This window comes from Sorex fumeus, unplaced genomic scaffold, assembly GCF_029834395.1.
Source record: "Sorex fumeus unplaced genomic scaffold, SorFum_2.1 ptg000201l, whole genome shotgun sequence".
NCBI lineage: Eukaryota > Metazoa > Chordata > Mammalia > Eulipotyphla > Soricidae > Sorex > Sorex fumeus.
In genome coordinates, this window is record NW_026606258.1 from 620,906 (window position 1) to 648,753 (window position 27,848).

Genomic DNA, 27,848 nt, shown 5'->3' on the forward strand with positions numbered 1-27,848 from the left:
TTCCCAGAGTGAACAGATGCCATTGGGCTACACTAGCACGCGACAGGGACAAATGGAGACGCTACTGGCGCCCGCTCGAGCAAATCGACGATTAACGGGAAGTCAAGTGATAAAGTGAACATATTGTTACAGGGTAAACCTTATGGGCTAATATTTTCTTAATCGAGATGGGTTTCCTTCTGCTTCACATCCCATCCAATGTGGTGTGCTACTCCTGGTATATCAGTGATGGAGAGTATGAAATGTGGCAGGAATTCTAAAGTTTTAATGGAGTGATATAGCTGGAGTTAATTTTTTAACTGGATGGTGACTTTGAGGTCCGGAGTCATCTCTGCAGCTCTCTTCTGAGATTCAGGTGTGAGTCTCTGGATCATGGCCATTAATGAGTTTATATGGCACCAGAGGCAGTTCCTGGGTGTGACTGCCAGGCTCCCAGAAGAACGAGGACATGGGGGGGAGGTTGCCCATCCCCCGACTCTGTGAGAGTCTGGAGATTTCGGTCTGGAACCCTTCTTACGGAGACCCCACTCATGACCTGGGAGCTCCCCTGCTTTCTCGAAATTCCCTTCCTGTCTCTTCCCCAAATAAAGTCTTTCTGGGTCTGGCCACGCCAGCTCTGCTCCCTTGCTTCCTGCCTGTCTCGGCTGCTCCCAGCCCGAGTCCTGTGCCTGCTATGAACCACGTCTGGTGCTCCGAGCACCACCAGGGGGCACTTCTGGGCACAGAGCAAGCACTAGCCCTGAGCACTGCTGGGTGTGGGCCCCCCCAACAAAGAAACAAACAGGAAGGACGACACTGTGGGGAACAACCCCCTGAGCACTGAGCTGGGAGTAGCTCCCAGCACAGCCAGTGTGCCCTCCACTTCTAATACATCAGGAAGCACAGTGGGCTGGGAAGGTGGTTTCCTTATGAGGAAGGTCTGTTTCAGGTTGTTACTTTTTTTGTTTGTTTTTTGGGTCACACCTGGTGGTGCTCAGGACTGACTCCTGAACTCTGCACTCAGGGATCACTCCCGGTGGGCTCAAGGTCCCTAGGGGGTCCTAGGGATCAAGCCCTGGTTGTCGCAGGGCAAGAAGTGCTCTACCCACTGTGCTATCTTTCCGGCCCCCGGGCTCTGACAGTTGAGTGGAAGGTGAAAAACCTTCCTCTGGTGGAAAACCCGGCAGGCAGTGGGCACCACACACACACACACACACACACACACACACACACACACACACACTTTTTACTTCTAATTTTATTTTTATTCTTTTGTTTCGTTTGGGGAGTCACACCCGGTGATGCTCGGGGCTTGCTCCTAGCTCTGTGCTCACGGATTACTCCTGTTGAGCTCTGAGGCCAGACGTGATGCCGGGGATCAAACCTGGGTCTTTAGAAGGGTGGGAGTGATCACAAAGTCAGCAGGACACGTACATGGCAAATCCTACCAGCTGTACCGTCACTCCAGCTCTTCATTTATGATTATTTTTTAAACAGAACACATCTCCCCCAAATATGTCTCTTTGGCAGGCAGTTTTTTTTTATGGGGGGGGACACGCTCAGTAGTTCTCAGTGTTTACTCCTGGCTCTGACTCTGGGCTCAGGGATCATTCCTGGTGAGGTTCCGAGGACCATATGGGGTACTGGGGATTGACCCACGGTCAGCCACATGCAAGCCAAGTGCCCTCCCCACCGTTTTCCCTACCCACTCAAGCCTGGCTTGCAGAGATTTCCAAGGAAGATTAGTTAAGACTAAACAAACTCCAGCCTAGATGTTTGTCTATCCCTTCACAACCTAAAATAGTTTAGATAAAGGTTCATGTAGATGGCTTCAAGGGATTTTTTTTTGTTTGTTTTTTTGGCCCCCTGCAAAGCAAAAGTGTATTACTTTCTTGTACTATCTCATCAACTCCCTGGATTTTGTGTGTGGTTGTTTTTTTCCCAATCCACAGAAGGTGACTGGAATGACAACCATCTAATTATCAAATATCTGCCCTTCTTATCATTCTCTGAATCTGCCCCCTCCCCTTTGAAGACTCAGGCCCCTATCCTAATCCCAGGCCCCAGACTGCATTCACTGTTGTTTTAGGACCACACCCTGCATTGCTCAGGAGTTGCTCTCAGCTCACCGCTGGGGGTTACTCCTGGTGTGGTATGCAAGGGAGGATGGTATGCATTGATCATCCTCAGGGAAGTATGAAGTGCACTAGTGATCCTCATGGAAGTTTGCAGTGCACTGGTGGTCCTCCGGGAAATGTGCAGTACACTGGTGGTCCTCAGGGAAGTATGCAGTGCACTGGTGGTCCTCAGGGAAATATGCAGTGCACTGATGGTCCTCAGGGAAGTATGCAGTGCGAGGGACCATACTAGGGCCTCTCATATGTAAAACTTGTGCTCCAACCCCCTGAGCTCTCTTTTCATTTGCTTGTGGGCCAGGGCCAGTAGTTAGAGACTACTTCCCCTTGGGGTGGGGTGGAGGGAGTGGGTGTATGGAATTAGGGTGAGAACTCAAGACTCACACATGCAAACCATATACTCAGCCCGTTTGCTCTTTCTCCAGCCCTAGATGACCTATTGGGTAGAGGGTGTCTGTTTGCTTTGGGTGCTGGATGGGGCCCCTACCAGAGGTATTTGGGGACCCCCAGGGCTCCTGCATGCCCCTCAACATGGTCCCTGGAAGGATCATGTCTGTGAAGGGTCTTTTCACATAAGGAAAATTTTTGTGTAAGTTTTTGGAGTTGTTAATTTGGGGGTCGCAGCCAGTGATGCTTGGGGGTTACTCCTGACTCTGCTTTCTGGGTCACTCCTTGCAGCACTCAGGGGACCCATTGGGAGTGCTGGGGGGGGGGTGTGATGGAATCCCAACCCACCCCGTACAAGGCATGTGACCATCCTGCGGTACTATTGCTCTGCCGTCCCATGGCTTTTTCCTGTTGACTGCAGGTCACTTTCCCTGTTGGATGAGCCCAAAGGATTTTGGTAGGCGGAGGAAGCAGCTTCCTCCCCTCTGAGACCTGGGTGGTCCCCGAGGAGAACAGTGGGCAGGGAAGTAAGCAGACCCTGCCCAGAACCCCCTCCGAGTGCTGGGAATCAGTTGACCCTTGTGGGACTCACCGCCCGCAGGCCTCTGCTCCCAGCCTCCATCCCTATCCACACACCCTTCCTGGGTTGGTCTATTCACGCCTGTGTGCAGGGCCAAGGACCTGCAACCATAAGTCTCCAGTAAACTCTCCTCATTCTAGCTCTGTAGATCCAGTCCCTGACCCTACTTACTTGGATGCTTTTCTTTAATTGTTGTTTTGTTCTTTGGGCTACGCCCAGTGATGCTCAGGGATTTCTCCTGGCTCTGCACTCGGGGATCCCTCCTGGCGGTGCTCAGGGGAATATATGGGATGCCGGGGTTCAAACCCAGGTCTGCTATGTGTAAAGCAACTACCCTCTCCACTGTACTATGGCTCTAGCCTCTCATTTGGATGCTTTTCACAAGCTCTAAATCCAAACTATAGTTTTTTTATTTTTTATTTTTTGCTTTTCGGGTCACACCTGGCGATGCTCAGGAGTTACTCCTAATTTTGTACTCAGGAATCATTCCTGGCAGTGCTCAGGGGACCATATGGGTTGCTGGGAATCGAACCTGGGTCGGCTGCGTGCAAGGCAAACGCCCTACCCGCTGTGCTATCACTCCAGCCCCCAAACTATAGTTTTATAGGCTTTGGTTGTTTTGTTTTTGTTTTTGTTTGTTTGTTTGTTTTGCTTTTGGGGTCACTCCTGGCTCTGCACTCAGGACTTACCCCGGCAGTGCTCAGGGAACAATATGGGATGCTGGGAATCGAACCTGGGTCGGCTGCGTGCAAGGCAAACGCCCTACCCACTGTGCTATCACTCCAGCCCCCAAACTATAGTTTTATAGGCTTTGGTTGTTTTGTTTTTGTTTTTGTTTGTTTGTTTGTTTTGCTTTTGGGGTCACTCCTGGCTCTGCACTCAGGACTTACCCCGGCAGTGCTCAGGGAACAATATGGGATGCTGGGAATCGAACCTGGGTCGGCTGCGTGCAAGGCAAACGCCCTACCCACTGTGCTATCACTCCAGCCCCCAAACTATAGTTTTATAGGCTTTGGTTGTTTTGTTTTTGTTTTTGTTTGTTTGTTTGTTTTGCTTTTGGGGTCACTCCTGGCTCTGCACTCAGGACTTACCCCGGCAGTGCTCAGGGAACAATATGGGATGCTGGGAATCGAACCTGGGTCGGCTGCGTGCAAGGCAAACGCCCTACCCACTGTGCTATCACTCCAGCCCCCAAACTATAGTTTTATAGGCTTTGGTTGTTTTGTTTTTGTTTTTGTTTGTTTGTTTGTTTTGCTTTTGGGGTCACTCCTGGCTCTGCACTCAGGACTTACCCCGGCAGTGCTCAGGGAACAATATGGGATGCTGGGAATCGAACCTGGGACGGCCGTGTGCAAGGCAAACGCCCTACCCACTGTGCTATCGCTCCAGCCCCTATAGTTTTATAGGTTATATAAACTCTAAAGCGTGGGCGGAAACACGATCTTCCTTCTGTCTTCTAAGATCCTGGCTGAAATTTACTCATTGACTTTGGAGACTGTACTCGGCGCTGCTCAGGGCCCAGTGCTCGGGGCTGGGGGCTTGCTCCCTTCTGTGCTCCGGAGCCCCTGTGTGCAGAGCCTGTGCACAGTCTGTGGAGCTCTCCTTGACACCAGCTGATCTTACAGAGCGTTTCCTGGGTTGAACCCTTCACCGGAGAGATCTTGCCAACACGTCTGACTCCCCCTCGGTGGGTCCACTGGTTCACTCTGGGGGCTGGAGCCATAGCACAGCAGGGAGGGCGTTTGCTTTGCACATGGCCAACCCAGTTCGATCCCTGGCAGCCCATATGGGCCCCTGAGCACCTCCAGGAGTGATTCCTGAGTGCAGAGCCAGGAGTCACCCCCGAGCATCGCCGGGTGTGACCCAGAAAGCTAAAAACTAAAATAAAATAAAAAATAAGAAGAACTTGTGCTTTCCTTTCTTATAGATGGCTTGGCTTGGTGAGGTCCCCGCGTTACCAGTGTTTGGCAATGGACTGAACATCATTCCGACAATTCATGTTCTTGATCTAGCCGGGTAAGCCCCTGGGGGAGGGAATCAATGATGCCTTAGCTCCTGCAGTGAACTGGCGTGCATGGGTGTGTGTGAACCCTCACCAGGAGTCCCATTACGGTGGGAGGGACAGTTGGGTGAGACCCTGAGGGACTCTGGGCCATCCCTGCTCCCTGGCAGTACCTGAGGGCCCATATGTAATGCCCGGGATGGAACCAGGATCCACCTGGGGGACAGGCACCCTCACCCCACCGCTCCATGGCTCTGGAAGCACCGAGGACCAGAGCCTGCCCACTCTCCCCGCTCGCCCCTGATGGAAGGGCCCCACCTCAAAGCCTCGTGTCTGTGCTCACGTGTTCGGGCTCACCTTTTGGAACCTTGATTTTGCTTCTCTTCCACTTTTTGTTGAGGGGGGGACTTATTTCCAGGAGAGGGTGGATCTGGTGGTACTCAGGGTTACTCCTGTGTCTGCGCTCAGAGATCACCCCTGGCAGTGCTCGGGGAAGCATATGGGATGCTGGGGATCGAACCCAGGTCTGCCGCGTGCAAGCAAACGCTCTCCTTGCTGTACTATCGCTCCAGCCTCTACCGTCCGCTTTCGGGAAAGGAGGAATGGATTGTTCTGGGCCTCCTGGGGCAAAGCTTCTCTTTGCGTTGATCTGAGTCCACAACCCACTGACCCGGGCTGGCTCTCCTGGGAGCTTCCGGGGCCATGGCGGGTGCTGGGCCGCCTGCCTCCCCTCTCAGGGGCACCCCAGCCCTCTCCCTGGTACACCCCTCTCTCTCCCTCCCTCCCTTGCTCTCTCACTCCCTCCTTCCCCTTTCTCCCTCTCTCTCTCTCTCCTTTCTCTCTCTCCCTCCCCCCCTCTTTCTCCCTCTCCGCTTTCTGTCTCTGTGTCTCTGTCTCTGTCTCTCTCTCCTTCTCTCTCTTCCCCTCTCTCTCTTCCTCCCTCTCTTTCTCCCTCCCTCCTTCCCTTTACCCCTTTCTCTCTCTCTCATTTCTGTCTCTTCCTCCTCCTCTCTCTCTCTCCCGTTTCTCTCTCTCTCTCTCTCTCTGTCTCTATCTGTCTCTATCTGTCCCTGTCTGTCTGTCTCTATCTCCCTCTCTCCCTCCCTCTCTCTCTCTCTCTGTGTCTCTCTCTCTCTCCCTCTCGTTTTGTGGTCACGCGCTGAAGTACCGGGACGGGCTGGGCAGTAGGTGACTTGCGCGTGCCGTGATCTTCCCTCCCGCACCCTGTCCCTGTCCCCGCAGAGTGATCCAGAACGTCATCGATCACGCGCCCAAGATCCACTACCTGCTCGCGGTGGACGAGTCCGTGGTCACCCTGGAGGACATCATCAAGGTGAGGCGGCCACCAGCCACTCCAGCGGCCACGACTACCGTGACCGCTGTCACTGCCCGGCCACCGCAGCCACCACCACCCCAACACGTACTGCCACCACCACTGCCACTTCGCGCCACTGTTAGCTGCTCTTCCTCCTCCTCCTCCTCCTCCTCCTCCTCCTCCTCCTCCTCCTCCTCCTCCTCCTCCTCCTCCCATCACCCGCCCTGCTACTTCTCTTCCTCCCTCTTCCTCTTCCTCCTCTTCCTCCTCCTCCTCCTCCTTCTCCTCCTTCCTCCACAGCCTTCTTCCTCCTGTTCTTCTGAAATAAACTACTTTCTTTTCTTTTGTTTTCTTTTGGGGGGACGGGGTGGGGGGCAGTGTCACACCCAGCGAAGCTCAAGGGTTACTCCTGGCTCTGTGCTCAGGGATCAATCCTGGTGGTCTCCAGGGACTATTTGTGGTGTTGGGGATCAAACCCAAGTCAACCAACCCCTGTAAAGATGGGCACCCTACCCACTGTACTATTGCTCCAACCCATAAAAACATTGTTTTTATTTCGTTATATTTGTGGAGTTGTATAGAAAAGTTTGTGGATGAACCAAATAACATTTGTGTGTTTTTTTCCTTATAGTGCATCAGTAAAAGTACCGGCCCAGGGAAGATTCAGAAGGTCCCCAAAGAAAATGCTTTCTTAACGAAGGACTTAAAAGTGAGTGGAAGAGGGGCTGGAGTGATAGCACAGCGGGTAGGGTGTTTGCCTTGCATGCGGCCAACCCAGGTTTGATTCCCAGCATCCCATATGGTCCCCTGAGCACCGCCAGGGATAATTCCTGAGTGCAGAGCCAGGAGTGACCCCTGTGCATCGCTGGGTGTGACCCAAAAAGCAAAAAAAAAAAAAAGTGAGTGGAAGAGATTTCGTCCCCACACATAGAGCTTCTGCAAGCTTAGGGGTTCAGTGACCTTCCTGGCACCTCCCTGCTAACCTCACATTTTCTCCAAGTACACTCATGCTTGTCCTCTTCTGACTGCTTTCTGTACTGAAAAGATTGTAGTCAGGAAATGCACTTGGAGGTATAGGTGGTTGTCTGCCCCTCATCCGGGAGGAAGGGACGTTCTAAGACTCCTAACAGATGCCTGAAGCTGAAGATAGTCTTAAACGCCCTACACGCAGTTCTTTTCGGACATACATTCTTCTGATAAAGTTTAATTGAATTTATTTAAATTTTGTTTGGGGGCCACACCGGGCAGTGCTCAGGGCTTGCTTCTGGCTCTGTGCTCAGGAATGACTCCTGGCAGGTCCAGAGATCATATGCCAGCTCATCCTTGTGCAAGACAAGTGTCCTACCCATTGTACTATCTCTCTGACCCCTGTTCATAATATCTTTGAACCTGTGGGTAGAACTGAGAAATTGGAATAATAAGGTAGAGCAACTCTAGAAGAACTGTGCTCAGGGTTGGTTTTGTTGCTTGTTTGTTTTTTAGTTTTGGGGGGCCATGCCCAACAGTGCTCAGTCCTGACTGTGCTCAGGGATCACTCCTGGCAGTGCTTAGGAGACCATATGTGGTGCCGGGGATCGAACTCTTGTTGGTCACATGCAAAGCAAACGCCCTCCCTGCTTTCTGTCACTCTGGCCCGGAGCTACTGTACAATCACTGGATATCATTTACTTTGGCTTCTTTGAACCGAGTGGGAGCGTCAGATTTCAATTCCATTACTAACGGAAGTTATTATTATTTCAAGCCCAAACTAACGGAGGCTTGTAGTGTGTTCTTTAAGCTTGCTTTGAGAATAAAGGAATTGTTGGGGGCCAGTGGAGGTTGGGGCCACACCAGGCGGTGCTAGGGTCAGTCCTGGCAATGGCCAGAGAATCACGTGGTGCTGGGCATCGAACCCAGGTCACCCACGTGCAAGGCATGTGCTCAGCCCTTTGAACCATCTCAGTGGCTGGTTATCAAACTGAGTATGTCGCGCACAGACGTTGCATCTGAGAAAGTTTTAGGACGGTCTGATCTCGTTGGTGGCCTCTGAGCAGCAGAATTGGACGGGAGATGGGGGCCTGTTGGGTGCCTTTTCCTCTCTGCCTTTAGTTCTGAATTTTGCTTCTTGGGGAGGAGGGAAAAAGTGGTGAGGCTTGAGCCCAGGGTCTTTATAGAAAGAAAGCACTGAAGGCAGTGCTGTATCTTCGAGCTACTTCCCTGATGCCCTTTTATATTCTGAACCTCAGTGTGGCACCCTTCAAAAAGTGTGGACTTGGGGCTGGAGTGAGAGCACAGCGGGCAGGGCGTTTGCCTTGCACGCGGCCGACCCAGGTTCGATTCCCAGCATCCCATATGGTCCCCCGAGTACCGCCAGGAGTAATTCCTGAGTGCACGAGCCAGGAGGAACCCCTGTGCATCGCCGGGTGTGACCCAAAATGCAAAAATAAATAAATAAATAAAAGTGTGGACCCCCCAGGGACCTGTGGATCAGCCACTGAGCGTGGCTGCATGCAGGAGCCCAGGTTGATCCCCAGGACCACATGGTTAGCCCAGCACCCCCAGGGATGGTCCCCAAACACAAACCAAACCAAACAGTGTCGACACGGGCCTGGAGAGAGAGCACTTGCCTTGCACGCAGCCAACCCACGTTCTACCCTCAGCTCTGTGCACAAGGTCCCCTTGCCTTTTACTGCTGTTACTCCTGGGAGTAATTCTGAGCACAGAACAGAAGGAGGCCCTGAGCACTGCCAGGGATGTGTCTTGAGGGCTGGAGATACAGCTCGGTGTCAAGTGCTTGCTTGGAATGTGTGAGAGTGTGATCCCTGGCAAACGCAAAAGCAACACAAAACCCTTCCGCACCTCGATACTTGAACGTCGGGTACCTTCCTAATCCTCCCCCTGCTGGTTGATGACACGAGAGGAAATGGTGGGAGGCGAAAGGCGGGGGGTGGGGGGGACGAGGCGGGTAAAAGAGGGGAGCACGGTGCCGTCCAGTCCGAGGGCCGCAGTCACAGCCCCTCGTGTTTAGCCAACGGACGGACGTAGCGTCCCGCTCTGCGTCTGTCCTCACTGTCCAAACGCATCCCTCAGCAAGAGGCCCTGGACCACTTGCTGATCAATTGTCGGATGGAAGCACTCTACGTGAAGGAGAACTTCAACATCCGGTGGGTTTCGCACACGGGCTTCGTGGAGAACATCGTCGGGATCCTCAAGGAGTACAAGCTGAGCCGACGGCTGCTGGTAACTACGTCCGTTCTGTCCGCTGACCCCCACTTCCTGCCTAAGCCAAGTCAAGGGTCCCCACTGTTTCCCCTGGCCAGGCTCAGGGTTCCTGAATGCAAGCTCTGTTTCACACCGACCCCTGTTCTCTCCGCGGCTGACAATCTCCTATGCATAGATTAGGAATACTTGTCCACCGGAGATTGAGTTTCCTCTGTCCAACACTGATGCTGGTTCTCGTGTGCCTGACCCACGCTGAACTGACAGTAAGCGTGAGATCAAGGCTCACACACCCTGCCCTGCCTCCCGCCTGGACCAGGGGAACGTGGAGACAGAGGTACGGGAGATGCACACAGGCGCTTGGCCCTTCCAGCTGGCCACAGGACTCACTGCTTATTTTCATTATCTTGACTCTACAATTATTGTGTTTTATTTTTTTTTTAACGGGAGGCGTGACTGGGGTCATACCTGGTACTGCTCCGGGGTTACTCCTGCCTCTGTGATCAGAGGTTCACTCCTGGCCATGCTCAGGGGACTATATGGGGCCCCAGGGATCAAACTGGGGTTGGCCATCTGCAAGGCAAGTACCTCACCCCGTGCCATATCTCTAGTTTGGTCCCCACACTAGACATTAATTTTTTCACTTGAATCGCTGTGAGGTGCACAATTACAAAGTTGTTGATGGTCGGGTTTCAGGCAGACAATCTTCCAACACCCGTCCCTTCAGCAGTATGTATTTCCCACCATGAATGTTCCCAATTTCCCTCCCACAACCTCCAGCCTGACTCTATACTTCTCTCTCTGTCTCTCTGTCTCTGTATCTGTCTCTCTGTGTCTGTCTGTCTGTCTCTGTCTCTCTGTCCTCTCTGTCCTTGTCTCTGTATCTGTCTCTCTGCCTCTGTCTGTCTGTCTCTGTCTTTCTGTCCTCTCTGTCCTTGTCTCTCTATCTGTCTCTTTGTCTCTGTATGTCTGTCTCTGTCTCTCTGTCCTCTCTGTCCTTGTCTCTGTATCTGTCTCTCTGCCTCTGTATGTCTGTCTCTGTCTCTCTGTCCTCTCTGTCCTTGTTTCTGTCTCTGTCTCTCTGTCTCTATCTCTCTCTTCATCTGTCTGTCTGTCTGTCTGTCTCTCTCTCTCTCTCTCTCTCCCCGCCCCACCCCCTTTTTGGGCATTATGGCTCTCAACACAGGTACTGAAAGGTTATCAGGTATATCCCTTTATCCTATTTCTGCACTCAGTTCTTGACGCTAGACATTTTTAACTAAAAATAAGTAAAAGATGTACCATTTAGCCAAAGGAATAACGATCCTGGGAGAGAGAGAAAAGAAAGAGAAGCAGAGGGCGGGAGCTGAGCGCTCTGGGTACCCCAGGCTGCTGGGCCTTTAGCCTGATGATGCTCCTGGGTGGTACCCACAGTCAGGGATGCTATGAATACTGCAGGGTGTGGCCCCAAATCAAAGACAGCAGGAGATCTTCCGGCTCCTGGGGCCACAGCTATAGTGCAGCAGGCATTTGCCTTGGACCTCTTGCACCCCTTAGGCAGGACTGGGAAGAACTTGATAAAAGGATCCAGCAGGTCTGAAAGGAAGGAAATCCCGACCCAGCCCTGGCCCACCAAGCGGAGTTTCCTAGATCAGCGGGAGCTCGGGACTTCTGCTCCGGAGGGGGTGTGACATGGGGACAGGCAGAGAGATGGGACAGCGAGGAGGGCACTTGCACGCAGCCAACCCGGATTCGATCCCTGGCATCCTGTCGGGTCCCCTGAGCTCCACCAGGAGTGATTCTTGGATGCAGAACCCAGAGTAAGCCCCGTGACACAAAAACCAAAAGAAGAAGAAGAAGGTTCCCTGGAGCATGGCCTGTGCGGTGCAGCGGGTTCTCAGAAAGGCAGAGGTCCAGTCTGGGGAAACCCAGCCCGGGGTGGGGTCTGTCCGGCGCCCCTCCCCCCACGCAGCCCACCCTTCTCTCCCCTCCAGCCCATCAAGATTTGCATCCTGGGCCCGCCTGCTGTGGGCAAGTCCAGCATCTCGGAGGCCTTGTGCAAGCACTACAAGCTGCATCACATTAAGCTGAAGGATGTGATTTCGGAAGCCATCACTAAACTGGTACCTCCCCCTGCCTCCTGGGCGCTGTCCAGATGCTCTTCTCCTGTTATCTGTGGGGAGGCCCCCCCAGGAGATGCTTCCAGCAATGCTCAGCCGATAGGCCACGATTCAGGGCTCAGCCTGAGGATGTAGCACGACTCGGGGGCCAGTGGGGGCCACATGGGTGGGGCTCAGGGACCCCAGTTCCACCTTCCTATCCTGCGCGGGGGTGGGGGTGCGGCTGCAGTGCTGGGCATGAAGATTCTGGAATATCTCCTTGGTTGCTCTATACATTTTTATATATTTTTGTTTGTTTTCTTGGGTCACTCCCAGCAGTGCTCAGGGCTAACTCCAGGCTCTGCGCTCAGGGATCTACTCCTGGTGGGGTTCAGGGGGGCCATATAGGGTGCCAGGGTCAACCACCCACAAGGCAAGTATACCTTACCCACTATTGTATTATTACAGTCCCTCATTAACTGTTTTTGGGGATTTTTTTGGCTTTGGGGGCCACACCCAGAGATGCTCAGGAATTACTCCTGGTGCTGCTCAGGGGACCATATAGGATGCCGGGAACTGAAACTGGGTTGGCCGTGTCCAAGGCAAACACCCTCCCCGCTGTACTATCGCTGCAGCCCCTAGTAACTACTTCATAAAAAAAAAAAAAACAGTTTTAAAATTAGCAACTTTAGGGCTGGAGCAATAGCACAGTGGGTAGGGCGTTGGCCTTGCACGCGGCCGACCCGGGTTCAATTCCCAGCATCCCATATGGTCCCCCGAGCACCGCCAGGAGCAATTCCTGAGTGCATGAGCCAGGAGTAACCCCTGAGCATCGCCGGGTGTGACCCAAAAAGAAAAAAAAAATTCCTCGAGTTTTGCCTTCAGACTGTGTGCCTCCACCCCAATTCACTGCTATTTCTATGTTCATTTGGGGGGGGTGTGGTGGTGGTGGTGTGGGGGGACAGCACACCTGGCAGTACCTAGGGACTCCTCAAGGCTTGGTGCTCAGATAGCCTTTCCTTGCCCGGGATAGAGCCCGGGCTGTACCCGGCACCCTGTGGGTAAGAATGGGACATACCGAGACGCGTTTCCACACAGAACGGTCGCCAGTCCTGAGCTCAGTGGTGTGTACTGTCGTCTCCAAGTCAAAGGCAACCTGCTACTTACAGCGGGAAGGGCGCTGGCCTTGCGCCCAGCCAAACTGGGTTAGATCCCCGGCATCCCATAGGGGTCCCCTGAGCACCGCCAGGAATGACTCCTGAGCGCAGAGCCAGAGGTAAGCCCTGGGCACAGCCGGGTTTGGCCCCCAATCAAAAATAACCTGCTACTTAGAAAATTGTTCACTGGGGGCTGGAGAGATAGGACAGCGTGCCAAGCGCCTGTCTTGCTGAGCCACGAGAAAGCCCTGAGCACCGTTGGGTGCTAAATTTGTTAAAAAAAAAAAAAAAGGAGGAGGAGGAGGAGGAGGGAGAGGGAGGGAGAAAGAGAGAGAGAGAGAAAGAGAGAGGGGGGAAGGAGGGAAGAAAGAAGGAAGGAGAAAAAGAAAAAGACCAGAGCAATAGTACAGCAGACAGGGCACTTTCCTTGTATGCAGTCAACCTGAATTTGACCCCCGGTGTCCCATAGGGTCCCCAGAGCCTGCCAGAAGGGATCCCTGAGCACAGAACCAGGAGTAAGCCCTGAGCACAGCCAGGTGTGGCCCCAAAACAAACAGACACAGAAAATCGTTAATATATTTTCACTGTTAGGAGGTCAGGGGTGGCCCCCAGGCCCTCTTAACACCTGGCCTTTGGCCAAGCTGCCTCCCCAGCCCTCTGGCATCCTTTCTGACCCTGTTGGGAGTGAGCACAGCCCTGAAGATTCTCCTAGCACTGCCCCTGCGTGCATGCCCGCCTGCGCTTGGTGGGCTGCAGCTGAGTGGGGCTATCCACGCAGGAAGCCATCGTGGCACCGAAGGAGACAGCACAGGGAGAGGATCAGAGCGAAGAGGAAGAGGAAGAGGAGGAGGAGGAGGAGGAGAACGTGGAGGAGGCACAGGAGCTCTTGGATGCCATCAAGGAGAGCCTGGAGCAGAATGCAGGTAGGGCCCCATGGGCGGGCGGGCAGGCGGCGTCTTCCAGCTTGGGCGATGAAATGGACTGGTTGCCCATTGAGAGTCCACGGAAATGGCCACTCGAAGGCTTTGGGGACCATATGGGACACCGGGGGGTCAAATCTAGGTTGACAGCCTGCAAGGCAAGTGCCCTGTCTTCTGCCCCTCATGGGGGCGTGGCAGAATTCACCTTACGCTTTCGGGGGGTCTACCTGATCATTACCTGGGGGGAAGGGACAGTTCGGGGAGATGGCCAAAGGCCAGTGTGCACGCTGCGTGTTCCAGAATCTCAGGTTCGGTCCCCTCCTCTGCACCGTCCCCTGAGCACCAACGCCACCAAAAGTTATCCTCAACCAGTGTGCTGAGAGTAGTCCCCGAGCACTGCCAAGAGAGCCTCAACATCCCCCACCCCAGGAGAAAACACTGTAGCACTGTCACTGTTCTCCCATTGCTCTCATCGATTTGCTTGAGCAAGCCCAGTGACGTCTCCATTGTGAGACTTGTTGTTACTGTGTTTGGCATATCAAACACATCACCGGGAGCTCGCCAGGCTTTGCTGTGCGGGCGAGATACTCTCGGTAGCTTGCTGGGCTCTCCGAGAGGGGTGGAGGAATCGAACCCGGCTTGGCTGGCCGGCAGCACGCAAGGCAGACGCCCTACCGCTGTGCTCTCGCTCCAGCCCCAGGAGAAAAACAAAAGAAAAAGATTGTTGGGGACAGAGCAATAGGACAGTGAGCCGGGGGTTTGTCTTGTATGTGTCTGACCTGGGTTTGATCCCTGGCACCCCCATACGGTTCCCTGAGCTCCGCCAGGAGTGATCCCTGAACATAGAGCCAGAACCAGGAGTCAGCCCTGAGCACTGCCAGATGGGACCCAAAAACAAAAGCCAAGGAAAGAAAAATCAAGAACTTTCCATAATTACTACATCATATTTGATGGGACTTGACAGTAGGCAACGAATCATAGAGGGATATGTGTATATATATATATATATATATATATTTACATGTATATATATTTTTTCAGACATATATACCAAAGCTCACATCACCCAAACCATAACAACATGTTAGTGATAGCCTATAGAATGTCTTAATGGCTCCTGCCAAAAATAGAACAATCTTCACATTGTTTTCCATATGAACACTTTTTTGTAAGTATGTTCAGCAGTTCTTCATAACAGAAAATACAAAATATATTCTTTTGGTTGTGTTTTGGGACAGGGATTGGGGCTTGGGATGGAAACATCCCAAATTTGGTGGTGGGAAGGTGTCATGGTGGTGGGATTGGTATTTGAATATTGAATGTAATCAAATATTGTGACGTGACTTATAAAATTAGAAAGTTTAAAAAAAGAAAATTTGAGAAAGAAAAAGATCATTAATTAATTTATTTAATTTTTATTAGTGAAACACCATGAGGTACAGTTGTAGACTTACAAATTTTTGTGCTTGGGTTTCAGTTATACAATGATCGAGTACCCATCCCTCCACCAGTGCCCATTCTCCACCTCCAGTGCTCCCAGTATCTCTCCCACCCCCATCCCCCCATCACACCCTGCCTCTGTGGCAGGGCATTCATTCCCTTTTGTTCTCTCTCTCCTTTTGGGTGCTGTGGTTTGCAAAAGAGGCATTGAGTGGCAATCATGTTTGGTCTATAGTCTACCTTCAGCATGCTTCTCCCACCCTGGGCGGATCCTCCCAACACCCTTTATTTGGTGCTCCCTTCTCTATCTGAGCTGCCTTTTCCCCTAGCATGTGCGGCTGGCCGCCAAGCCATGGAGCAAAATTCCTGGTACTAATCTCTGCCATTCTTGGGTGTTAGTCACCTATTTTGTTACTTTATGTTCCCCAGATGAATGCAATCTTTCTATGTCTGTCCCTCTCTTTCTGACTCATTTCGCTTAGCATGATACTTTCCATGTAGTACCACTTGTATGTAAATTTCATGACTTCATCTTTTCTAACAGCTGTATAGTACTCCATTGTGTAGGTGTACTAAAGTTTCTTTAACCAGTCTTCTGTTCTCGGGCACTCGGCTTTCAAGAAAGATCGCAAGAGATGAACCAGAAAATAAATATTTGGTGGCTGGAGCAGTAGCACAGTAGGTAGGGCGTTTGCCTTGCATGAGGCTGACCCGGGTTCGATTTCCAGCATCCCATATGGTCCCCTGAGCAACGCCAGGGGTAATTCCTGAGCGCAGAGCCAGGAGAAACCCCTGTGCATTGCCGGGTGTGACCCAAAAAGCAAAATATATATATATATATATTTGTCTGGTAACAAGGGGTTAACATCACTTAGATGTAAAATATTCAGGTAAATAAGAAAGACAGTAAGTCCTTAATAGGAAGAGAAAAAAAAATAGTGTGAACCAATAATTCATGAGAAAAGAAATACCAGTAAGTGGGAAGATATTTCACTTGCCTGGTAATATTTATCCAGCCACTGAATAAATTAAATGGAGACTCCTAATTGCCTGAAGACTAAAACCCCAAGGCTGATGAGGTCACTTTTCTCCACCTGGGACTTTCCGCTGGTTCCTGCCACTCTGGAGAATCAGGAACTTCTTTGTTTATTCATGCTTTTAAGAAGCAGTTCCTGGGGCCAGAGTGATAGTACAGCAGGGAGGATGTTTGCCTTGTGCACGTGGCCAACCCCGGGTTCAATCCCCAGCATCCCATATGGTCCCCCAAGCACCGCCAGGAGTAATTCCTGAGTGCAGAGCCAGGAGTGTGACCCAAAAAAGAAAAAAAGGGGGGGGAAAGGAGTAGTTCCTGATTGCAGAGCCAGGAGTCACCCCTGAGCGTTGCTGGGTGTGACTCAAACGGCAAAAAAATAAAAAATAAAAAAAATAATTAAAAAAGCAGTTTCAACCTAAAGAATCACAAACTGACTTTTGGGCCACCCCCAGCCCCCAGGGCTGCTCCTTCCTCTGGACCCATGGGTCACTCCTGGAGGTGCGCTGGGGACCAGTTATCCGCCCCCGCTACACACACACCTCACCCAGCCTCCCAACTGTTTCCTCAGGGCATGTGCTTATGAGCTGGGAAAGTCTGGGGAAGTCAGCTGCTGACTTCATTGGCGGAAGTACAATGATTTCATTCTGAGCCTTAGTTCGTGGCCTGCCCTCCCCCTGGACGGGGCGTCCCGGGTGAAGCCAGAGGTTTGGCCTCTGTCCTCCTTGCCCTGGATTGCTTTGCCTCTTGTTCACGGCTCGCACCCGTGACTCATAGAACTGTGTGCAGCCGAGTTGCAGGCTTCTGCGGGGATTTTTTTTTTTAATGTGGAAAATACAAATTGAATTTTTTAAAATTTTTATTAGTGAAACACCATGAGGTACAGTTGTAGACTTACAGATTATTGTGCTTGGGTTTCAGTTATACAATGATCAAATACCCATCCCTCCACCAGTGCCCATTCTCCACCACCAATGATCCCAGTAACCCTCCCTCCCTTCCCCCCCCCCCCCCCATCCCACCCTGCCTCTGTGGCAAGGAATTCCCTTTTGCTCTCTCTCTCCTTTTGGGTGCTGTGGTTTGCAAGAGAGGCATTGAGTGGAAATCATGTTTGGTCTAGAGTCTACTTTCAGCATGCTTCTCCCATCCTCGGCTTTCTCCTCTCACTCTGCCAGGGTGACCTTCCACAGCTGAGCCAGGGCTGTCTGGTGGCCCTGGGCTGAGCGCTGGCCCTTTTTTCCTGGGGTCGTGCTTCTGGGGGTCCTTCCCTGACCTGCCCACCTGAGGATACCCCGACTCACCCTTCCTTCCTTCCTTCCTTCCTTCCTTCCTTCCTTCCTTTAAATTTTTGGGTCACTGGCTCTGCACTCAGGAGTTACTCCTGACAGTGCTTGGGAGATCACAGGGGATGCTGGTAATTGAACCCGGATCGGCTGCGTGCAAGGCAAACGCCCTCCTCACTGTGCTCCAGTCCCCACCCCTGGCTCTTGACCACCGGCCCCGGTTCTGCCCTCCTGGTCCTCTCATTCCCCTCCCTGCTGTCCCCTTCCAGATACTTATCCTCGAACTCCTCGGACCCTCCACTGATTCCGGGTGACCCCTGCCCCTCACCCTAAAGCCCGCACAGACCTGTCCTTAGCAGAAGGCTCTGGGACTGACACCTCCCTACCTCCCTTTAAAAGAAGTCGCTGGGACCGTCGGCCCAGGGGATGTGGTCTTTGGGGTTCAGGGACACTGTCATTCCCTCCAACCCCAAGCTTCCAGACCGGAACACCCACCCTGTCCGGGTGTGGCAGCCCCTAGCCCACTTCTAGACCAAGAACCTTTTCTCCAGAGCCAGAGTGACAGAACAGTGGGTCGAGGGGTTTCTTCCTCAAGGAAGCCCCCACTGCTTCCTGTGCTGCTGACCTGGCACTGGGGTCCAAACCCGGATCATACCCGAGCCAAGCAAGGCCTTGGACCCGTGTCCCCGGCTTTCCTGGGGAAACACTGCTTGAGGACACGGGGGCTGCGTCACTTTCCTGCTGAGTTCTTTTTTCTTTTTTTCTTTTTGGGTCACACCCGGCGATGCACAGGGGTTAACTCCTGGCTCTGCACTCCAGGAATTATTCCTGGCAGTGCTCAGGGGACTATATGGGGTGCTGGGAATCGAACCCGGGTCGGCGGCGTGCAAGGCAAACGCCCTACCCGCTGTGCTATCACTCCAGCCCCCATGCTCCGAGTTGTTTTATTCCAATTTCCAACACAAGCTTCACACATTCTCCTCAGCCTCAACTTGATGTCGGTGGACCCCACGGGTGGCTCACGCGAGTCGGGAGGAGAGGGAGACCGTCACCCTCTCTCACTCCGCTTCTGCCACCCTTGAGTCCCTGGGAAGCCTGGGACTGGTAAAGTCTGCAGTGAAACCCAGCTCAGCTCGGGTCTGAGCCCTACCAGCCCCACAAGGTGGCTGTCAGGCCACACCTGAAGTCCACTTGGTCTCGGCATGGGAGTTGATTCTCGCCACCTGATTGCTCGGGGAGCCACGGACTCAGGTTGGGGATTTGCTCTTTGCAGGAAAGGAGAGGCCAGTCCCAAGTCTTACCCAGGGTTTCTAAGGTTCTTGTCTCGCTCGCAGAAAAGAATTTCAGGAGTACTGGAGCTGGAGTGATAGCACAGGGGGGAGGGCATTTGCCTTGCACGCGGCCAACCCAGGTTCGATTCCCAGCATCCCATATGGTCCCTCAAATACTGCCAGGAGTAATTCCTGAGTGCACGAGCCAGGAATAAACCCCCTGTGCATCGCCGGGTGTGACCCAAAAAGCAAAAAAAAAAAAAAAAAAAAAACTTTCAGGAGTAGACAAACAGTGAAGTAACAGATTTTATTTGGAGGCTTTTGGAGAGAAAGAGAAAAAGGTAAATGGATAAGTGGGGGAATGGAGAGTAAGACTTGAGTAACGCACTCAGAGAGAACGCGGGTTTCTCCAAGGGTGGAGAGAGCCCCTACAGACATCCTAGCAATCACGATCACGACCATCCTGTTGTTCGTTGATTGCCTCGAGCAGGCCCCAGTAAAGTCTCCTTCATCCTAGCCCTGAGATTTTAAAAGAGCCATATTCAAAGCTCTTTCAGGGTTAGGAGAATGAGACCCATCATTGTTACTGGTATTTGGCATATTGGGTACGCCACGGGGAGTTTGCCAGACTCTGCCGTGTGGGCAGGTTACATTCGGTAGCCTGCCAGGTTGTCCAAAGTAAGAATGAGATAATAAGATGTCGCGTGGCCGACATCATATTTCTTTTCTGTCTAGCATTAGACAGAAAAGCATGAAAGTCCACATCTCAAGAGGGGAGATGCGGGCGACACATGTGCTCAGCCCACATGTGCCTGGCCACATGGGCACAAGCAGTACATGGGCTCAGGCAACATATGCGCGTCCTTCCTTTGCTCAAGGTAGCCTTTATAGGGTTTTCTCCAACCTGTCCCACGTGGTCCTGTTGCTAAGGAGGTTATCAGTGAGGTTGGGAGTGGTTATGGTCTTCTTTGGGCTGGATCACATTTTAATCAGATTAAGGGAGAGGTTTGAGGGTTTGAGGAACTTCACGGGGAGAGGTCCTATATCCTCAGGGTCTCCGGATGGTCTTATCAGGTCTTTGTGTTCTGTATCCACAAGGTGAATCAGTCCTAGAATTCTTCCATGAAACTTTGTTTAATCCAGGTTTCATTGCCAAGGGCCTTTCCCTATCTACCTGCCTATATCAAACTCAGCAGCCGAAACGGGGACTTTGAGAGGTCCCCTTGGGCTCAGAGCACCCCAGCGGCAGGCCTGAGCACTGCAGGACACGCCCTGTCCACCCCCCCAACACCGCCCACGTAACTCCTGTTTGCAAAATAAAACAGTTTTGGGGGACAGAGAGATAGTGCAGGGGGTGAAACACTTGTTTCAGAGGCAGCTGACGCCAGTTCAGTCCCAGGCACCAAAGATGGGTCAGCCAGTCCCGCCAGGAATGTGCCCTAAGCACTGTCCTCCTGTTGTTCATCGGTTTGCTCGAGCGGGCACCAGTAACGTCTCCATCGTGAGACTTGTTGTTACTGTTTTTGGCATATTGAATACGCCACGGGGAGCTTGCCAGGCTCTGCCGTGCGGGCGGGATACTCTCGGTAGCTTTCTGGGCTCTTCAAGAGGGGTGGAGGAATTGAACCGGGTCAGCCATGTGCAAGGCAAACGCCCTACCCTCTGCCCACCCAGATACTCAGTCTCTAAAAGGGAAAGGGAGGGAGAGCTGCAGAAAACTCCTGGCGCTGAGCACAGGCTTTGCATGAAGAAGACCCAGGTTCAATTCCCGGTACCAGATGGTCCCCAAGCCCCAGAGTCGGGGGAAGGGGAGGGGACCCTGCCTCCTACACACCAAACCAGGAGTGGCCCCCTAAGCACTGCCAGGAGTCTGTTAAGTCACGGATTGCTGGTTTCCGACTGTCTTGATACACTTGGAGAGCGCCATGGACTCTTGAGTCTGGTTGCTAGGCTCCGGGGATCATTGAAATAGATTCAGAGCACTGCTAAGTGTTTGGATATGAGAAACTGGGGAGGGGGTGGCCTCAGCTCTAGAGCGTCTACACGGCGCGTGGGTTATTTCAGAGCTTGGCTTGCGGCTATTTTTAAAGCGTGAGTTATTAGGAGCCTAGGTTCATGTTTTAACCGATTACGAAATTATGAAAATTAACCCATTATGAATACGGCTCAATACCAACATTTTAGTATTACGGCTATTTGGAAGATCAATTTAAAGATGATTTTCAAAAAAACATGTGATATTGGACTTTTTTTTTTTTTTTTGCTTTTTGCTTTTTTTGGGGGGGTCACACCCAGTGATGCACAGGGGTTATTCCTGGCTTATGCACTCAGGAATTACTCCTGGCGGTGCTCAGGGGACCATATGGGATGCTGGGAATCGAACCCGGGTCGGCCGCGTGCAAGGCAAACACCCTACCCGCTCTGTGTTATCGCTCCAGCCCCTTGTTTGTTTGTTTGTTTGTTTGTTTATTTGAGCCACACCTGCTTGCTTCTGGCTCTACTCTCAGGAGTCACTCCTGGCTGACTCAGGGACCATGTGGTGCTGGGGATCCAACCCAGGTCAGCCATGTGCAAGGCAAGTGCGCTACCCACTGTGCTATCTCTCTGGCCCCAACTTTTAAAAAAACTTTCTTCCCACCCCACACCCCTTCCCTTTCTTGTTTTCTGTCTTTTTTTTTTGAGGAGGGGGAGGTCACACCCGGGGATGCTCAGGGCTTAACTCAGCTCTGCACTCAGGGACCACTCCTGGCATAGTGCTGGGGACCATGCCCTCCCCGCTGTGCAGTCTCTCCAGCCCCCTCTGTTTTGTTTTCTGTTTGGATTCTACACCAGGCAGTGCTCATGAGCTGAACTTGAGTGTTTCCAGGGGTCGCTCAGTGCTAGGGATCGAACCCCAAGCCTCCTGCATGTACACTGACGCTTACCACTCTTTCCTGCCTTAATCTCCTCTTTCCTGTCACAGGGGAATTAAACCTCATGTGGCTTGGCACAGACAAGTCCCCTGCTCTGCTTCCGGCCACGCCCCCGGCCCCTTCCTGGCTATAACTGTCCCTGTGACCCCGTGGAAGGCTGGCACACCTTTCTCACTATGGAGCTCACTGTGGGTTGCACCCCCTTTTCTGGTACTCACAGACCTGCTTGTGGAGAGGCTGGAAATCGCTTGCGGCATTGGGGGTGGCAGAGACACCAGGATCACACTTGGTGCATGTGGAATGCTGGGGGTCTGTGTGTGTGTGTGTGTGTGTGTGTGTGGGTCAATCTCATGACCAGATGCTTACAAGATGCTTTAACCCCTCCCCCCCCCCCCCCCGTACTATTCTGCATGGCATTTAAAAAACTATGCTCATTTGTTTTATCCTTTTTCTTGGGTGAGGGAGGGAGGGTTGGGGTCAGGGAAGGATCCACGCGGGCAGTGCTCTAAGCTAGGTACTTTATGTATCCCCGACCCTGTTGTCTGATTGGTTATACCCGATATAAATGGGACTTGGAAACCCATTAATCTAATAGCTTACTTAAAACGACCAATCAGATCACAGATCACAACCGGAGGGTCCCAGTAGACCAATCAGATTGCCTGGCTAAGGGCCAGTCCAATTGCGTCTTAAAACCCGTCCCCTTCTGTGCTGGAGCAATGGTACAGCGGGTAGGGCGTTTGCCTTGCAGGCAACCAACCCGGGTTTGATTCCCAGCATCCCATATAGTCCCCTGAGCACCGCCAGGAGTAATTCCTGACTGCATGGGCCAGGAGTAACCCCTGTGCATCGCCGGGTGTGATGCAAAGGGAAAAAAACAAACAAAAAAATCCCCTTCACATATTTTTAAAAGTTGGTTCTGCTTCTTTGCACCTCTGTGAACCTTCCTGGACGGGGCAATGGATAACCAGAGGTGACCTTGGAGTTTTCTGAATCAGGCTCTGCCATCAAATGTATGATTGGAAGCCTGCCTCAAATGCTAAAGGAGAAGGCAGCTGGGATAGAGAAGGGACCACTGTGACAATGACAGTTGGAAATGATCACTCTGGACAAGAACTGTGTGCTGAAAACAAGTAAAGGAACAAACATGATAATCTTTTAGTCCGTGTATTGCAAACAGTAATGCCCAAAAGGGGGGGGGGGAGACAGAGACAGAGACAGAGACAGAGAAAAAGAAGGAAAGTTCCTGCCATAGAGGCAGGCTGAGGGGGTTGGGGACCATATCAGGAGGGGACCTGGGGACATTGGTGGTAGGAAATGGACACTGGTGGAGGATCGGAAGTTGGAGCACTGTATGACTAAAACCCAACCATGATCAACTTTGTAACTCTGTATCTCACGGTGACTCAAAAATTTAAATTCAAGTTTTAAAAAAGGACTGTTCTAAAAGGCATCATCTTCAGCGTCAGTTACTGGGTGATGCATGTGACAGTGAGTGGTGAGGAGGGGTTTCCATTCCGTCATGCCATGTGTCATGAGAGGCACAGAGAGGCCCCAGACTATTCCCCATATTACAGACCCACCCCAGAGCTGACGCTAGATAGCACATACCCTGCAAGGCACTTCAGAGACAAATTTCAAAATCTCACAGTTGCCAAACTCACATTACACAACACGGTGGTGGCAGGCCAGGATTACGTCTTAGCCACAACAGCTGCTCGGCCGGAGTGATAAGACAGCAGGGAGGGTGCTTGCCTTGCATGTGGTCAACCTGGGTTCGATCTCCAGCATCCCATAGGGTCCCCCAGCACCGCCAGGAGTGAGTCCCGACTGTGGCCCCAAACCAAAAAAGTAATGAGGATGCGTTGATCAGTGATTATCCTGGTGCTGCCCCCACACCCATCACCCTGTCCTTGTAGTCTGGGGACAAACTCCTCCTCGACCTCCCTGAGCGATTGCAGGAATGCAGAGCACAGGCTTGGAGAAAGAGCCTGCTGGAGGGAGCAGGATCAGGAGTACCCAGCGGAACGTCAGGGACTTGGGATGGTGGCAGCGGTCACACTCTTTGCTGCAGCTTTAAAGATGAGGCATGATTTTTTTTTTCTTTTTGGGTCACACCCGGCAATGCACAGGGCTTACTCCTGGTTCATATACTCAGGAATTACTCATGGCGGTGCTTTGGGGACCATATGCGATGCTGGGAATCGAACCTGGGTCGGCTGCCTGCAAGGCATACGCCCTACCTGCTGTGCTATCGCTCCAGCCCCAAAGGCATGAGTTTACTCAAACGCAGTCCTGAGCACCAATGAGGAATAAACCAGGTGTGGGCAACCCCTCCCCCTCTCCCCTCCCCCAGGAGAGCATCCTCACTGATCTCTCTTGATGGGGGTGTTTAGGTTACAGCATCGAGACAGTGTCACGGCAGAACCTAAATGCTGGTGGTAAGTGGGAGTGAATGAGGTCACCTGCTTCACTGTGGCCACAGAGAGGTCACTAGCATCACTCCTGGTTTTTCTTTTTCTTTTTCTTTTCTTTTTTTTTTTTCTGGTTCTTGGGCAGTGCTCAGGGCTTACTCCTGGTTCTGTGCCCTGGGATCGCTCCTGGCAGTCTCAGAGAAGCATATGTGGTGCCAGGGACTGGACTTGGGTCAGGCACATGTGAGGCAAGTGCCCTCCCTTGCTGTGCGCTCACTCCGGCCCACAGTGCTGGTTTTTCCTGCAGTAGGAGCTTTCTGGGTTCTCCTACCTCACTGCACATCAGAATCCAAGTGTGGTGCTCAAAATACAAACCCACACGGGTTTTTTTTTTTTTCCATTCAGGGAGAAAATGAAGGATTTTCTATAGTAACTTGGGTACAGTTTTTTGTTTGGTTTGGTTTGGTTTGGTGCAGTTTTAAAATGAGGCATGAGGGCTGGAGCAATAGCACAGCAGGCAGGGCTTGCCTTGCACGCAGCCGACCCGGGTTCGACTCCCAGCATCCCATATGGTTCCCTGAGCACCGCCAGGGGTAATTCCTGAGTGCAGAGCCAGGAGTAACCCCTGTGCATCGCCAGGTGTGACCCAAAAAGCAAATAAAATAAAATAAAATGAGGCATGATTTTTTTTTCCTTATTGGGTCACACCTGGCGATGCACAGGGGTTACTCCTGGCTCATATACTCAGGAATTATAGCCAGTGATACTCCAGGGTAACTCCTGGTGCTCTACTTAGGAATCACCCCTGACAGTGCTCAGGGGACCATTTGGGATGCCGGGGATCAAACCCAAGCCTGCTGCATGCATGCAAGGCAAATACCCTACCTGCTGGACTATCCAAAGCAGTTTTGGGTCATGTGTATTTGGCGGGGGCCGGTACTGAGGACCGAATGCAGACCCTTGCACAAGGTATGGGTGTGTTATACCGCTGAGCCACACCCCGACCTGGCAAAAGATTTGCTTTATTTATTTATTTTTTTTGCCAGGCAGTGCTTTCCCCAGCCTGGCTGAGGGATTACTCCCAGCAATGTGCTCAGGAGATGCTCCAATCAGTGCTGGGTCTCTTGCGTGCAAAACATGCATGTTGAGCTGTCTACTCAGGCACAAAGATCTTTGTGATGGGGTGGCGGGGAGAGTTTGGACCACATCTGGTTATACTCCAGGCTTTCTCCCTGTTCTTCACTGGGATCACTCCCGGCGGTGCTCAGGGCACCAAACCTGGGGGTTGGGGACTGAACCCAGGTCAGTCACATGCAAGGCAAGAGCCTTAATCTGCCTTAATCTCTTACTATCTCGCCAGCCCTGACACAGACTCTTTTCAGATGATCACGATCACGATCACAACCATCCTGTTATTCGTCGATTGCCTCGAGCAGGCCCCAGTAACATCTCCTTCGTCCTAGCCCTGAGATTTTTTTAAAAAGTGCCATATTCAAGGCTCTTTCAGAGTTAGGAGAATGAGACCCATCATTGTTACTGGTATTTGGCATATTGGGTACGCCACGGGGAGTTTGTCAGACTCTGCCATGTGAGCAGATTACATTTGGTAGCCTGCCAGTTTGTCCAAAGTAGGAATGAGATAATAAGATGTCACGTGGCCTCGAATGCGGCCGCGCGCTTCCGGGAACTGGGTTTTATAGTCTCTGAGTCTTGGCCGTTGATGGGATTACACAGTGCCAGGGGGCCAGTTGGTGGGTGTGACCCCCACCTACTGGAATTTGGAGGATCTGGGTGGAGGATGCTCAGCCCCGATCCGAGTAGGCTTGAAGATCTCAGTCCCGGGACCCGCATGCCTCTGTTCCTCTGCCATTATCTTCATGTGTGCGGAGAGTGGTCTCAGCATGGTGGTGGCTGGTTCTGGAGGTCTTTGGCTGCCGGAGCTCTGGTCGGGACGGGGAGGGAAACTCAACCCGCCCCCCTCCAAGGGGCCCCAGCGAGGACAGCCAGGCGCGGGCAGGAGACTCTGACTCTGACTTTTCAGATGATGGTTTAAAATATCCCCTACATAGATTATCATTTTCGAGTAATTTTTTCCTTTTGTATTAGGCCATCTGGAAGATCAGTATATCACTAGGTTTGTAAGAGAGAAGCTGAAGTCCATGCCCTGCAGAAATCAAGGCTACATTTTGGATGGATATCCCAAGACCTATGATCAAGCAAGAGACCTGTTTAGTCGTAAGTTGGAGTGGTCCCCTTACTTTGACTTCATCTGCAGAAAAGTTTCCATTCTTATCTTCAAAGGAATCATCACTGATCCTAAGGAAGCCAAAATCAAAAGCAACTATGTCTAGAATACAGTCTTTCGGTGTGTGGCTAGTTTTCACTAGTGTCTACGAGCTTTAAAGGTTTAATGTTGGGGGACTGGAGAGATAGCACAGTGGTAGGGCCTTGCACGCAGCCAACCCAGGTTCGATTCCCAGCATCCCATATAGTCCCCTGAGCACCTCCAGGAGTAATTCCTGAGTGCATGAGCCAGGTGTAACCCCTGTGCATTGCTAGGTGTGACCCCCCAAAAAAAGTTTAATGTTGGGGCTCCAGATGATTATACATCAGGGAGGGCATTTACCTTGCATGCAACCGACCTGGGCTCAAACTTCGGCACCCCATTTGGTTACCCAAGAACCACCCAAACCAGCAATGTGCTCAGGAGATGCTCCAATCACTGCCGGGTTTCTTGCATGCAAAACTTCTCTTGCATGGTGCTCAGGGGATCATATGGGATGCTGGGAATCGAACCCGGGTTGGTCTCATGCAAGGCAAATGCCCTACCAGCTATACGATCGCTCTGGCCCCTCATATAGCTTTTGTAACAAAATAGCCTTGTAATGTTAACAAAATGAATCTTCATATTTTTGAAGGACTAAGGAGTGATCCCAGAGCGTAGAGCCAGATCATTCCCTGAGCACTGCCACATATGGCCCCAGAATAAAAACAAGCAAACAAAGAACCAAAAAAAAGTTTAATGGGAGAGTGGGGGAGTGGCTGGGGGCTGTGGGAACGTGGGATGGTGGAGGGGTCGGCAGAATGATGCAATTTTAAAATGAAGACTTCAGTATTATTGCAAACTATTGATACCTCAACACAGAAATAGATTGGTTTAAACATTAAAATAATAAGTTTAAAATTTTGGCTGGGCTTTCCATGATATATAACAAACATGACCATGTTTATATAGAGATATAGATATGTATATTTATACTTAAAAAATTAATTTTAATTAATTATATATGTAGATATGTAGATATATTTAAATATATTTTAATTAGATGAAGATGAAGAAGAGGACTATGAAGGCAAAGGCAAAATAGCACCCTACGATAAAGTAATCATACCTGGTAAGTTTAAACAATTTCTCCAAGGTCAGATTATAAGAGATGCCTTTTTTTTTTTTTTTTTGGCTTTTTGGCTCTTTTGGTCACACCTGGCTTTACACTCAGGAATTACTCCTGGCGGTGCTCACGGGATCACATGGGATGCTGGAAATCGAACCCGGGTTGGTCTCATGCAAGGCAAATGCCCTACCAGCTATACTATCGCTCTGGCCCCTCACATATCTTTTGTAACAAAACAGCCTTATAATGTTAATAAAATGAATCTTTATATATTTTTTCTTTTTTGGGGGTGAGGGGTCACACCTGGCGATGCACAGGGGTTACTCCTGGCTCTGCACTCAGGAATTACTCCTGG

The 27,848-nt window shown here is 51.6% G+C and overlaps 1 protein-coding gene across 1 annotated transcript in view; it reads left to right on the forward strand.

Annotated features, from left to right (window-relative positions):
- AK7 (adenylate kinase 7) overlaps nucleotides 1-27,848 on the forward strand; it is a 74,569-nt gene that overhangs the window by 25,076 nt on the left and 21,645 nt on the right. The window contains exons 7-14 of the mRNA XM_056108273.1: nucleotides 5,009-5,097; nucleotides 6,326-6,416; nucleotides 7,030-7,107; nucleotides 9,468-9,617; nucleotides 11,570-11,698; nucleotides 13,610-13,754; nucleotides 26,208-26,336; nucleotides 27,428-27,496. Coding sequence (XP_055964248.1) covers nucleotides 5,009-5,097; nucleotides 6,326-6,416; nucleotides 7,030-7,107; nucleotides 9,468-9,617; nucleotides 11,570-11,698; nucleotides 13,610-13,754; nucleotides 26,208-26,336; nucleotides 27,428-27,496 — 880 coding nt within the window. The remainder of the gene's footprint in view (nucleotides 1-5,008; nucleotides 5,098-6,325; nucleotides 6,417-7,029; nucleotides 7,108-9,467; nucleotides 9,618-11,569; nucleotides 11,699-13,609; nucleotides 13,755-26,207; nucleotides 26,337-27,427; nucleotides 27,497-27,848) is intronic.